At 38.5% G+C, this 14153-nt stretch overlaps 3 protein-coding genes across 4 annotated transcripts; all 3 read left to right on the top strand.

The window, feature by feature from the left end:
- The first annotated feature begins 3191 nt into the window (after positions 1-3191).
- Positions 3192-5245, top strand: LOC18026870 (trans-cinnamate 4-monooxygenase). The gene is made up of 3 exons (XM_006410089.2): positions 3192-3976; positions 4062-4195; positions 4431-5245. The coding sequence occupies exons 1-3, from the start codon at positions 3192-3194 to the stop codon at positions 5027-5029; spliced, it is 1518 nt and encodes a 505-aa protein (XP_006410152.1). The 3' UTR covers positions 5030-5245.
- Positions 5246-5606: 361 nt separating this feature from the next.
- On the top strand, positions 5607-7744 carry LOC18026869 (trans-cinnamate 4-monooxygenase). The gene is made up of 3 exons (XM_006410088.2): positions 5607-6391; positions 6487-6620; positions 6880-7744. The coding sequence occupies exons 1-3, from the start codon at positions 5607-5609 to the stop codon at positions 7476-7478; spliced, it is 1518 nt and encodes a 505-aa protein (XP_006410151.1). The 3' UTR covers positions 7479-7744.
- A 904-nt stretch (positions 7745-8648) lies between these two features.
- On the top strand, positions 8649-13362 carry LOC18026867. Of its 2 annotated transcripts, none has more exons than XM_024148164.1 (19): positions 8649-8690; positions 8892-8914; positions 9025-9209; positions 9333-9389; positions 9521-9563; positions 9708-9793; positions 9991-10086; positions 10223-10277; positions 10432-10528; positions 10619-10829; positions 11164-11317; positions 11398-11435; positions 11744-11810; positions 11889-11993; positions 12096-12121; positions 12221-12529; positions 12655-12973; positions 13092-13141; positions 13247-13362. In XM_024148164.1, the coding sequence occupies exons 1-19, from the start codon at positions 8649-8651 to the stop codon at positions 13360-13362; spliced, it is 2079 nt and encodes a 692-aa protein (XP_024003932.1). The 2 variants fall into 2 exon arrangements, with proteins under 2 accessions (XP_024003932.1, XP_006410149.2); XM_006410086.2 differs by having other exon boundaries at positions 12655-12982.
- Positions 13363-14153: the final 791 nt, after the last annotated feature.

Genomic DNA, 14153 nt, shown 5'->3' with positions numbered 1-14153 from the left:
AAATTGTATATCTTACGATTGCGACACCTACATTTAAAGTATGAAGTGTTCGCTCGAGTCTCTTACTCTTGATCTCTGTCTCGATTCCTTTATCTTTGCCCCTCTTCCCCTCCTTCTCATTTCCTATCTCCCTCTCTTCCCATCCCTCCTTATCATTCTCTATACCTCTCTCTCCATCCCTCATTATCTCTCCTTGTCTCTCCCTCTCCCTATTTCTCTTCCTCTCTTTCTCCCTCCCTATCTCTCTCATTCTTTCCCTCTGCCTTTCTCTCTTTACCTCCCCTTTTCTCTTTCTCCAACCTGGCCTCCTTGTCTCCCTCTATTGATCTCTGATTCCATCTCCATCTCTACCAGTGCTTTGACCAAGTCATTACTCAGTAAGTAAGAGACAAGTCATCTTCTCCTCATCATCTTCCTCTTTCTACTTTTTCTTCTTCTTAATCGCCTTCATCATCTTCATTCTCTGCAACTTCATATTCTTCTGGTTTACTTTAGTCTTTTATATCAATTAAATACATGTACTTAAACTTTAACTCTTTCTCTCTCTCTCTCTCTCCATCCCTCTGTCCCTCTCTATCTTTCAATCTTTGTCTCTTACTATGCCCATTCCTCCCTCGTCCTATATCATAAAATTTAGACAACTATATTTAAAGTACAAAGTGTTTCTAATTAAAAAAAAATTGTGAACACAAAAGAAACGAACTAACAGAGATTTAATAGCAATCAATTACAAACTTGGAAGCATTAACTCTTTCTCCCCTTTCTCTTTCTCTCTTCGAACCTGTCTTCACCTCTCTCTCTAATACCCTCAATCTTGCTTTCTCTCCATCATCATGTCCCTGATAACATTAACTCAATTTCTCTATCTCTCTCTCTTTTTTTCTCTTTCCATCTCGCTCTCATTCTCGGTCTCCCTCTCTCTCATTCTCGGTCTCCCTCTCTCCTTCCCTCCCTTGTCCTAAAATGTATATATCACATATTTAAAGTACAAACTGTTTCTTTTTAAACCAGATTAATAAAAAAAAGTAGTAACAAAAAGGACATGTTCTAAAATTGTTGTAATATCAATCAATTACGTGTACTAAAAAGCTTTAACTCTCTCTCCCCCCCTTTCTCTTTCTCCTCTCAATCCCTATGTCCCTCCCTCCATTTCTCCCTATCATTCTCTCTCTACCCCTCTATCTCTTTCTATCTCTCGTTCTCCATTGCTCCCCCTTTTTCTCATTCTCACTCTCCATCTCTCCTTCCTCCAAAATTGTAGATATCATACTATTGAGATAACTACGTTTCAAGTACGACTATGTCTCCTCACTCCATCTCACTCTCTTTCCCTATCACTATTTTATATATTTATATAACCAGATTTCTTTTTGGCTCTTTTCCAAAAGACTTGATACTAAGTACTATTGGACATGACTTAGATATTAGACACATTTTTGTATAAACTTCTAATGTGTAACTTGGATATCCTCCCCTCAAGCTAAGCACCACATAAATTGTTGACCTCCCAACCTCAAGCGAAACCTGGAACCCATCTTATACCACCGTAAACACCAATGGAACCCGTTGCCTTACCTTCCGCACCATCAGAAATACTTTCGATACAAGGCACCAATACCAGCACCCTTAATCGCAATGTCACCTTTAGGCTTTCCTCCCACAATGAACATAGCCTACACCCACTTTTCCAAGTCCACATTTTCTAGAACTTGACTCTGATAACAACTGTTGGGGTTTTCAGTCCTATGTCCAAGTAGCAAAGCCCGTACAAATTTATTTTTGGGAGGTCCTTTCTAAAAAATTTCATACTAATTACTATTGAACATGAATTATATATCAGTCATACTTTATCTAAACTTCCGATATGAAATTTGAATTGATATTCCAACAAATATTAATAGTTCGTAATATGATTTATTTTAACGGATCTATGAACATTGAATATTTTAAAAAGTTTTAAAACATTCAGTTCTCACTTACTATTTTAATGATTGGGAGTGCAATATATCTTGCCAACGTTATTATAATAAAACTCCAAAATATTTCATGAACTGTGGATGACAGGCAGGGCCTATATTTCTTGGTTTCAATAAAGTTGAATTCTTTTAACAAATACTAAATCTTTATTCCTATTCTACGTCAATACATATAGCTTAAAACTTGGCTTATTGCTATTTATTCATGCTTATTCATAATACTACATTATTTTGTAAAAGTAGATGTCAAAAACAATGAGATGACCAGTTAGTCAAGTTTTTAGTTATTTTATAGTAAAAAAACCAGAATGAAACCTATTATACTACCTTTTTATGCAAATTCATATTGAAGAATATCAATGAAACATACTAAAAATAAAACCAACTAAAATTTGTGAATTAAATTGAGTATGCTAACTTTGATTTATACCAATAAGCAATAACCATAGTATATAGTTTGCTAAGACACTCTTATTCGAATAACATCCAATTAAATCTTACGAAAATGGTAGATAACAAGATTAAAAAATAATTACAATAATTTTTAATTACAAACTTTTTTTGTTCTTAAGCAAAGCGCAGGCAGATTCCTAGTATACATGTTATTCTATGAATACGATAGAATTGATCCCACCACTGATACATATAAAATAGAATAACTTTGTTATACCTTTCTCTGCTTTAGTTTCAATATATACCACCAAAAGGTATTAGTTTTATTTATTAGATTTATTATCAAACTTCCATGAAAACTTTTGTTATTAGTTTTGACCCAAAAAAACACTTTTGTTATTAGTCGTTTCTTAATTACATTAAAATTGAAGGACAAAGCGAAATTTAGTTTATAGATATGAAAATATAAAGCATCCTTCTCCTACCTTCACCAAACCTTTGATCACTTTACGGTCCTTACCTACCCCATCATCACCATCCCACTCACACACACACAGACCCATCCCGTTAAATCTAACGCCGTTTATCATTTCAGCGTTCACCAACTCCCCTTGTACCTAACGCCGTTTCTCTTTTTGCCGTTGTTCTCAATTCTCAAACCAACCAACCTCTTCCCTCTTATAAAATCCTCTCTCTCACCACCATTTCTTCCTCAGCAGCTTCTTCTGCTTTTTCATTCGCCGACGATTTCTCTCACCGGGAAAATAAATAAAAATTATCGATCACCGTGATAATTACGAAAATCGAGAGAGTGAAGTGCAAATGGACCTTCTCTTGTTGGAGAAGTCTCTAATCGCCGTCTTCGTGGCGGTGATTCTCGCCACCGTGATTTCTAAGCTCCGAGGCAAAAAATTGAAGCTACCTCCTGGTCCTATGCCGATTCCGGTGTTCGGAAACTGGCTCCAGGTCGGAGATGACCTAAACCACCGTAATCTCGTCGATTACGCTAAGAAATTCGGAGACCTCTTCCTTCTCCGTATGGGTCAACGTAACCTAGTGGTCGTCTCTTCGCCGAATCTCACCAAGGAAGTGCTCCACACACAGGGAGTGGAGTTTGGATCTCGTACCAGGAACGTCGTCTTCGACATATTCACCGGAAAAGGACAGGATATGGTGTTCACGGTGTACGGCGAGCACTGGAGGAAGATGCGGCGGATTATGACGGTTCCGTTCTTCACCAACAAGGTGGTTCAGCAGAATCGGGAAGGATGGGAGTTCGAGGCGGCGAGCGTCGTTGAGGATGTGAAGAAGAATCCAGATTCGGCGACGAAAGGGATTGTGTTGAGGAAGCGTTTGCAGCTGATGATGTACAACAATATGTTCCGTATCATGTTCGATAGAAGGTTCGAGAGCGAGGATGATCCTCTTTTCCTCAGGCTTAAGGCCTTGAACGGAGAGAGAAGCCGATTGGCTCAGAGCTTTGAGTATAACTATGGCGATTTCATTCCTATCCTTAGGCCGTTCCTTAGAGGCTACTTGAAGATCTGTCAAGATGTGAAAGATCGGAGACTAGCGCTCTTCAAAAAGTACTTTGTTGACGAGAGGAAGTGAGTTCGTCTTCTTCGATTTTGGTCATATCTTTTGGTTTTCGATTTTAGGGACTTTGAGATTGACTGTGGGAAATCTATACAGGCAAATTGCGAGTGCTAAGCCTACAGGCAGCGAAGGATTGAAATGCGCCATTGATCATATCCTTGAAGCTCAACAGAAAGGAGAAATCAACGAGGACAACGTTCTTTACATCGTCGAGAACATCAACGTTGCAGGTACTTATTTCTTCCTTGTAGGATACGTAAGCAATCCTCTAGACGTGTCTTTGTTGGCTACTAGTCTTTTGAGTGAATCCCATCAATTTGGAATGTTAACTAAAACAGCAAAAGACACTTTTATGGTCAGAAATTGCAGTGTCTTTTGTCTCCCTTGAAAAAAGGCTGAATTTTTAATGAACATTTATAGAGTTTTGTGATGCTGATTACTTCTGTCAAATGTTTGCTGAAACAGCTATTGAGACAACATTGTGGTCAATCGAGTGGGGAATTGCTGAACTAGTGAACCATCCTGAGATTCAGAGCAAGCTAAGGAACGAAATCGATACGGTTCTTGGACCTGGTGTTCAAGTCACAGAGCCTGAGCTTCACAAGCTTCCATACCTCCAAGCCGTGATCAAGGAGACGCTTCGTCTAAGAATGGCTATTCCTCTCCTCGTGCCTCACATGAACCTTAACGATGCTAAGCTCGCTGGCTACGATATCCCAGCTGAAAGCAAAATCCTAGTCAATGCCTGGTGGCTAGCGAACAACCCCGAAAGCTGGAAGAAACCTGAAGAGTTTAGACCCGAGAGGTTTTTCGAAGAAGAGGCGCATGTGGAAGCGAATGGTAATGACTTCAGGTATGTGCCGTTTGGTGTTGGACGTAGAAGCTGTCCCGGGATTATATTGGCGTTGCCCATTTTGGGAATCACCATTGGTAGGCTGGTACAGAACTTCGAGCTTCTTCCTCCTCCTGGACAGTCTAAAGTGGATACTTCTGAGAAAGGTGGACAATTCAGCTTGCACATCCTTAACCACTCAACAATCGTTATGAAACCAAGGGCCTTTTAACATTTTCTGCAAAAAAAAGTGAAAACGTAATTTCTGCAAAATGTCTTTTGTTATGTGGATGGCATTATAATGATGTTTGTGAAATCTGTTGAATATTCCATGTTTTGGTCTTTTTTTTTGTAAGGTCTTGTGTAAAATGTCGTTAAATGGTTCGTTCCATGATTGAAATAACTAGTGGTTCCCACTGTTTTGAATGAATATTGTTTGGTATATTCATTTCAAATACTTATGATTGTTGAACCATAAACCATAGTTCCTAATTTGGAGGTTTCTACCTCAAACTAACGTTCCTTTTTTTTAATTGGGATCAAAGACAAACTAACGTTCATGAAATCCATTTCATTACACAATTTGTATTAAAATTATAATATTCAACATCATGTGTAGAAAATCGATGAGAAGTCAAGAAATGATTATATTAGTCAAATCTTAATTATATTCAAATAGAAGGACAAAGCGAACTTGAGTTTATAGTCTTATTAGAGATTAAAATGACTAAAATGATTGATAATATTAGTCATTTGATTCATTTCTCACCGGGAAAATCAAAGATAAATTGAGCGGAGAGTGAAGTATAATGGAGTTTCTCTTGTTAGAGAAGTCACTAATCGCCGTCTTCGTGGCGGTGGTTCTCGCCGCCGTGATTTCCAAGCTCCGCGGCAAGAAATTGAAGCTACCTCCTGGTCCTATACCGATTCCGGTGTTCGGAAACTGGCTCCAGGTCGGAGATGACCTCAACCACCGTAACCTCGTCGATTACGCTAAGAGATTCGGAGACCTTTTCCACTTACGGATGGGTCAACGGAACCTAGTCGTCGTCTCTTCGCCGGATCTGACCAAGGAAGTTCTCCAAACACAGGGAATCGAGTTTGGATCCAGATACAGGAACATCGTGTACGATATCTTCACCGGAAAAGGGCAGGATATGGTTTTCACGGAGTACGGCGAGCACTGGAGGAAGATGCGACGGATCATGACGGTTCCGTTTTTCACCAGCAAGGTGGTTCAGCTTAACCGGGAAGGATGGGAATCGGAGGCGGCGAGTGTAGTCGAAGATGTGAAGAAGAATCCAGATTCGGCGACGAAAGGGATCGTGGTGAGGAAGCGATTGCAATTGATGATGTATAATAATATGTATCGTGTTATGTTCAATAGAAGGTTCGAGAGCGAGGATGATCCTCTTCTTCTCCGGTTAAAAGCCTTGAACGGAGATAGAAGCCGGTTAACTCAGAGCTTCGAGTATAACTATGGCGACTTCATCCCTATCCTAAGGCCGTTTCTAAGAGGCTATTTGAAGATTTGTCAGGATGTGAAGGATCGGAGATTAGCGCTCTTCAAAAAGTATTTTGTTGACGAGAGGAAGTGAGTTCGTCTCTTTCGATTTCTAAATTTGGTAAACTTTTGTTTTTTTCGATTTAGGGATTTTGAAAGTAACATTGAGAAATCAAATCACACAGGCGAACTGTGAGCGGTAAGCCTTCAGGCAGCGAAGGATTGAAATGCGCCATTGATCACATCCTCGAAGCTCAACAGAACGGAGAAATCAACGAGGATAATGTTCTTTACATCGTCGAGAACATCAATGTCGCTGGTAACTTCCTTAGCCTTAAAGTTCTTTTTCCTTGTAGGTTACGTAATCAATTCCCTAGACGTCTCTTGCTTGCGTATAAAATTGGACATTTGACTTTTAGTAGAATATTAAGTAAAACAGCAAAATAGGCTAAATTCATATACAGTATACTTTGTCTGGTCAGAAATTGCAAAAGTAAATCTGTCTCCCCTGAAGAGACTGCACTGTAATGTAGATTTTGTACAGTGCCTGAGTTATTGTATCATTTGTGTTGAAACAGCTCTGGAGACAACATTGTGGTCTATCGAGTGGGGAATTGCTGAACTTGTGAACCATCCTGAAATCCAGAGCAAGCTAAGGAACGAGATCGACACGGTGCTTGGACCAGGCGTGCAAGTCACAGAGCCAGAGCTTCAAAAGCTTCCATACCTCCAAGCCGTGCTCAAAGAGACACTTCGTCTAAGAATGGGTGTTCCTCTCCTCGTGCCTCACATGAACCTCAACGACGCTAAGCTCGCTGGCTACGATATCCCAGCAGAGAGCAAAATCTTGGTCAATGCCTGGTGGCTAGCGAACAACCCTAGCAGCTGGAAGAAACCTGAAGAGTTTAGACCTGAGAGGTTCTTTGAAGAAGAGTCGCACGTGGAAACGAGCGGTAATGACTTCAGGTATTTGCCGTTTGGTGTTGGACGTAGAAGCTGTCCCGGGATTATATTGGCGTTGCCCATTTTGGGAATCACAATTGGTAGGCTGGTACAAAACTTCGAGCTTCTTCCTCCTCCTGGACAGACTAAAGTGGATAACTCTGAGAAAGGTGGACAGTTCAGCTTGCAGATCCTTAACCACTCGACGATCGTTATGAAACCAAGGGCCTTTTAACAGAGGAAATGGCAACAGCATCGGCTCACAGTTTGGTCAGAGAGGTGTACTAATAATGTATGTAAAGTATAAACAATAATAAACAGCCAAGAGAACATCAATCTTTGGAGCTTCTCTCAATTTGCTGAACTTGTCAACCGCTATTTCATTAAAACTGCAAGATAAACATCAGTCTCAGATGTTTTGATACTAATCCTGAGACTGTTGTTCTGCTAAATGACTGTATTAAGACAATAACCAAGACAAGATGATCAAAAGTAGTTTTATATGATTCCAATATGAAACAATTTAACAACATGTTTCTGGATCGTTACATATACCGAAAGAATAAATGGTAATAATCCCTAAGGATTAGATTAGAGCAAGTAAAATTTAAAAGATTAAAACCATAAATTAACCAACATCTAGAATGTGATCAGATTGACTTATTCACAAAATTACCATCTTTCTGGTATGTGATTTTAGCCAATTTTGTTGTTGTTGTTGTTGTAGAACTGAAAATTGTATATTTTGATCTAGATTCGTATTTGATACAGTCTGAAATCTAGTTTTATGTTTTATTACCTTCTTTGTTAGTTACTTGTTTGGACAGTATTAAAATTATTTACATCTTAAAAGTTAAAATCTAGCTCAATTTTGAGATTTTTTTTTTTGTCGTCTTTCATGGGCTTTGAAGGGCCCATTCGTTTCGTACCTCACAAAATGTTTCAAGACTCGCAGCGGGAAACGAATACACCCAATGCTCTCACTTTTTTTTTTCGAAATTTTTAGAAGACCGTTCGCTCGCTGCATCGTCTTCGGTTCGTCCTTCTGCGAATTTGATCTTTCCCACCGCAAATATCCATCGGCTTCACCGGTTTTGTGTAGAAGCAATTATCAGTTTCCCTAAATCGTTTCTATGCCCGACGCGATTCAGCTACTGTTATTGAAGACTCCAATTTTTCCGAGTATTCTCTTTTTCTACTCTCTCTAATTTGTATATTTCGTAGAAAATTCACATAGATTCTTCGCGACATAATCGTTAATTTTTGGAATTGGAACCGAAGTTTCGTTAATCTTAGAGACTAGTGGTAACGAAACGCAATCTCGTTACGGAATCGTTGCGTCGAGCTGTTCGTGGTGAGGTTAATTTCGAGATCCCTCTACAGTTAAGAACTGGAATTGCTAAGAATGCTGCAATGGATGGGAGGATCGAGGCGGAAAGTGGCTGCTGTAAGTGACTATTGATTCTTCATTTTCAGTGATGCAAATTTTGTCTTGGGATAAGTTAGATTTGGTGAATATAAACCTGTGGGTGTTATGATTATAGCTTGATTTTATTTTAAACACAACTCCTGAGTGTTTTAATTCAACTCCATAGAGATGATAGTTCTGACTTGTTGTTGTTCTTTTGGCATCTTTTGGGGAATTCAGTCACACACGTCAGTGAAGAAGAGGTGTGTAAGCGCTTTATTATTCTGTTTATGAGATGTTTCTCACCATAATGATTCCCAATGATGATGTCATAGACACTTAGTGCTCACACTTTCTTTTTATTCACCTGAAGGCAAAAACAATACTTTGAGCAGAGGAGACAGCAACAGCATCAGCTCACAGTTGAGTCTGAGAGCTGTAGTAATGATAGAAACAACAGTCATCAACAGTCAAGAGAACACCAGTCTTTGGATATTCTCAATTTATTGAACTTGTCAACCGTTACTCCTGAATGCAAACCTTCTCGTTCAGAAGATGGTAATGATATGCTTGTTCCAGCTGTCGTTCTGAGTGTCGACCATTTGCATTAATGCCTCTGAACCATGACGTATAGTTCCATTCTGCTCTCTTCCTGTTTGTGTCATTTGTTAGCGAAACAAGGAATGGAAGATCTGGATGCTGATTTCTACAGTCTGAAGGACAACATTTCGGGAGTAGGTAAGGTCTCCACAGTCATGATCTATGAATCTGCTCAAGTTCATCATTATACTATAAATTAGGTGAAGATAAAACCTCCTGAGTTATAAAAACTTGGTCCTCTCCTGCTCATGTTGTGTGTGATGATGCAGGAAGTTCATTAAACCATAAAGCAGAAACTTCTTCCTCAAAGAGGCAAGTCAGTTTTTCTTTGTATTGCTTTCATCTAATGTCACTGTCTAAGTTTAGTTTCTCAGAATGTACATCCTCTTGATTTTTTTTTTTTTTGCTAATGGAACTGCATGTCTTATAGAAATTTTATGATTCACTGTCTTATAGGATTCCGTTTTGTTTACCTGAGAACCAGACAAATGATTCGAAAAAAGCAAACACCACAGCGGATCTGATGGATGGCACAGAACGGAGTAAGTATTCACTATAAGTTAGCATCTAGAAACTAGAAAGGTTTACTGTTTCTGTTTTACCATCCTTGTACATAGAGTAGATCGGTCTATCTCATTCTGGTTTGACTTCCCAATCACTTTCGTTGCATGCTTATGAGCTTATTGAACCATCTGCAAAACTGTTTTCCTAATTAATTTAGACATTGTACATTTTTCAGAGTTATCTGTCTTTGATTTGGTTGGTGATGATCATACAACAACCAACCTGGAAGAAAGTTCTCCATCCGAGGCTCACATGGCATTTTCAGTTGAAGGTATAGGTCTTACCGTGTTAGAGATCAGAGAGTGGTGGGAAAAGCTGAACTTCATGTGTATCTAGATAATCATCAGTCTTTAAGACGAGATTTCCTACTGTGCCTTTATCTTGTGACTCTTACTTTCTCCATTCAGGATTAGGTAAAATAAACACGGAGACTCCGCTTAATTCTCCACATCCATCAGACAGGTGAGCAGCATTCACGATTTCGTTTGTATTGGCACTTGTTTTCATTATATTTGTTTCCTTTTTTATCTATCTGTACTGTTTCCTCTTAGATTATCAGTAGGATGTACCATTTAGGATATGAATCAGTGATTGTATTTAATTTCTGGTGTAAAAGAAAATTTGCGTACCAGTGTTCATCTCCATGGAATGATTCTGGTCAACCAGATACATCAAACGCCAGGGAAAGGCACAACGACTTTGAGAAGGAAATAGTGAGAAAGTCTCGGCATGTTATCTTTTAGCTGTTTCCTTTCATTTCTAAGTGTTTTTCCAGAAACAATATTTTCATCTTCCTCTTACAGGACACAATAATTGAAAGTAGCAAATTGTTCCAAGATGACAGTCATTATAGGTCTCCCGTTGGCATACAAGCTAAAACTGGGGGCAGAAAGAAAAAACTGCACACTTTCACTGATCACTTACATAAACCATATATTAGCGAGTCAAGAAGCTACTTCTGTGACGCTGTAGATTTCAACAAAGGCAGGGTCGTTGATGAAAACGAGTGGAACGGTAAGCTAAGGATTTAATTTTTAAATTTCTTTACTCGCATAATGCACCATCTATGCAACTCTTATTGTCTCACTTATTTTCTCTTAGGTGGTCACGGGCCTCTATCCTCTTTAATCTAGACAAAACACGACTTGATCAAAGTAGTGAATATAGGATTATATGTAATGAACATAATATCATGTGGTTTGAGTCGTTTGACATGTACTATGTAAAATCTTTTCTGGTATCAGATCATATGTACATGTATTTCTTTCTTTCCTCGTGGTATCAAATTTTCTGGTATCAGATCAAATAACGAAATGTATGAATTGGTTTCTTTTTCTTACTTCACCAGCTAAGTCCGCCTTTCTTGATGACGGTGAAGGCAGTTTTTACTGGAAGGATCAACAGCCATGCCAGGAAAATGTAAACCTTAATTTCATGAATTATGGAAACGATTATACTACTGAGAGTCGGTCTTCTGCAGAACACCATGGGACAAAGAAGAGGTGCTCTTAAAATCTCTCATTTTGTCCCTTTATGGATAGTGATTCTGTACTTTTTGACATTTACAGTCTGGTGTCTCTAGGGATTACCTGGAAACGACCTGGAGGCCCAACATCGAAGGTGGGGTTTTGTTCAACTAAAAAATGTTTGCTTCATATATGACTTTATTAAGGAACTTTCATTTGACCCTATAAGTTGTAATCATAAAATAACTAGTCTAAGCGCATGTCTTTTAAAATTTCATTGTTTCACATCATTCTTTGGAAGTTTTCAGTCCCATCTCTTTGATTTAATTCTTTTCTTTCAGTATTTCTTAGCTTACTCTGTTATTGGAGTCTGAAGTTGGAAAGATATGTAATTACATATTTGTTGGATTCACCACGTTTTGGCCTATTATTCGGTATATCCTTCGTTCTTCGTTTTTTCAGATTCACCAGTTCGAAGACCGCTTCGTTTTGAAAGGACCATTGATCATCCAACTTTCACTAAGGCAGCGTAAGTCAAATCATCGAAATTCATAAAGCCATTTTTTAACTCATGCTCACTGAACTTTTCCCAAAATCAAACTTCCAGCTATTTCAAATCCCCCGATAACTTTGATTTTGACAATGTAATTGACCAACCGGTTTGGTCATCCATTGTACCTGATGAAGATAAAGACAGCCTTAGCTTGCGCAGGTAAACATCTGAAATATTTGTCTCTCTGATTGTGATTCATTAGCTTTATGTATGTGATTCATATGCTTTATATATCGTGACACCACTCTTTATTTCTAACAGCGAAGAATCTTGCTCGTCTAGTGCAGGTGATAACTTTTCTGAAGAATTTCCTTTGAATCACATGTTAGGATTGTGCAAACATTTGTTTTTTTCCCAGGTACTAAACTGTCACTGAATCTTGTCAGTTTGGGCCAATGAAACCCCCGTTTCACAGTTTGAAACCAACCCAAAACAGAGGAAGAGGGAAATTAGTTCATTTCGCAACCTTGAAGACAAGAGCTATCTGAAGAATGACATTTTCCAAGAATCCTGGGAAGATTGGGATGTGGATGATCAACATTTGAATAGAAGAGTTGGGTCTGTAAAGCAGGTCAGACTATCAAACTCAGGAAAGTTGAAATGTACCAGTCAGAGAGAATCCCCTTTTCGTGGTGGTCTCGACGCGCCTTACAATTGGTTTGCAGAAGGATTAACAGCTGCAGGCATAAGCTCAGGTTTGCCTCTCATTTTTTCTGAAACATCTTCACTACCCTGTCCCAAGCCACGGTGCCGAGATCAATCTAACCATTCTCTTGGCGATCTCTCACATATATATTTATTTTTTAAACCTCTGTCACAGATATTACAACCGAGAGAGGCAAACCATATCCTTTCCTAAACCCCAATGTTGGTAGTTCGCACTGGCGTCAATCTCCTGCCCCTGATTTTCCTAAGTTTTCAGTAGGAGGCACTGGAGAGGATGATGATGATGATGGTGAACAAGGGAATGTGAACTGTTTATCAGCAAACCATAAATCTAAACTAGCAGGAGACATCTGCAGTTTTGGGAGTGAAACAATCTCAGAGAACGATGAGCAAAGCAAAGAAGTGAATCACCCAAAAAATCAGGGAGATGAGACCTCATCATCCGTTGCAAAGAGCCTGTCAGACGAAAATGAGTATGTACGGTGAACATTGTCACACACTTCTCTGTGTTCTTCACTAAATATTTATTACAATCTGTTCCCAAGAATCCAATGCCCTCCTGATACATGGAAATATTTAAATTCTTGTTAGATGTAACCCCAACAAGGAGGTCATGGAAGCTCGACATCAAGGAAACAGAGGTAATTTGAGTTTGGTTTCCTAGGAAAACAAAGACTTATAATTGATTGTTTATTATTAGTATGATTACAAATTTAAAATAAGCTAACATATGAATCATGAGATAGAATCAGGAGGAAAGACTAGTGGAGACTCGTTCCAACAAATGATAATGCTGGAAAGACGCACGCTTCAACTTGTTTGTTTAAATAAGACATTGTTCCTTGACTCCTTAAAAACTTAGGTAAGAATTTGATATCCCATCTCTTTGGCTCTTCGTTTCAAGTTATCACCAAATCTGAAATCCAAGAATTCATTTGTTTCTTGGTTATGAGGGAATGTTCACCTTTTTGTATAATCTCATTCCCAATGTCCAATGAGCACGTCGTACGAAGGTTACTAGATTTAAAAAAAAATAAAAAATCAACCATCATGTTGTCCATATAGCGTTTGGTGTTTGCGTTCACTCCTTCCTCTGCATGCAACCTTGTTTGTCACTACCCACGTTGCCTTTACTATTTTTGAGATGCTATGTGGGTCTATAGTTTATAAGCGTAAATAAATCACATATATAACACGTTTTTTGACCAGATTTAAAAGACATGATTTTGCAGTGGGAAACAAAAGATGAATAAAATCAGATATTGACATAGTAGTAACAATAATGATTTCGCAGCGTCTGTTGTGAAAGGTTAAACTTTTGTAAATTTACATGGTTCTAATTAATTCCTATAATTAACTTGCCTTTCATTTTATTCTACACTCATAAGTCAGAATGGGCTATTCGTAATTGATGTTGGTGTTAATCAAGTTAATTGTACTTTATCTTTAAAAATGTTGCATAGTTTTTTTTTTCTCGTTGCATACACTTAATTATATGTGAGATAATGAGATTCCTTAGTATTAGTATTATAACTATAACTTTTTTAATAAGAGGAAAAAAGGTCTATTGCAAGCTGGGAACGTGAGCCCCAATCACAGCTGTGTGTGTGTTTCAGGCATTATTACGGTTTCTATCAGTTGATTCTATTTCGT

Source organism: Eutrema salsugineum, unplaced genomic scaffold (assembly GCF_000478725.1).
Source record: "Eutrema salsugineum unplaced genomic scaffold, Eutsalg1_0 scaffold_10, whole genome shotgun sequence".
NCBI classification, from domain to species: Eukaryota; Viridiplantae; Streptophyta; class Magnoliopsida; order Brassicales; family Brassicaceae; genus Eutrema; species Eutrema salsugineum.
Note: the sequence above shows the minus strand (reverse complement) of the source record. Positions and strands in the feature narration are given on the sequence as shown.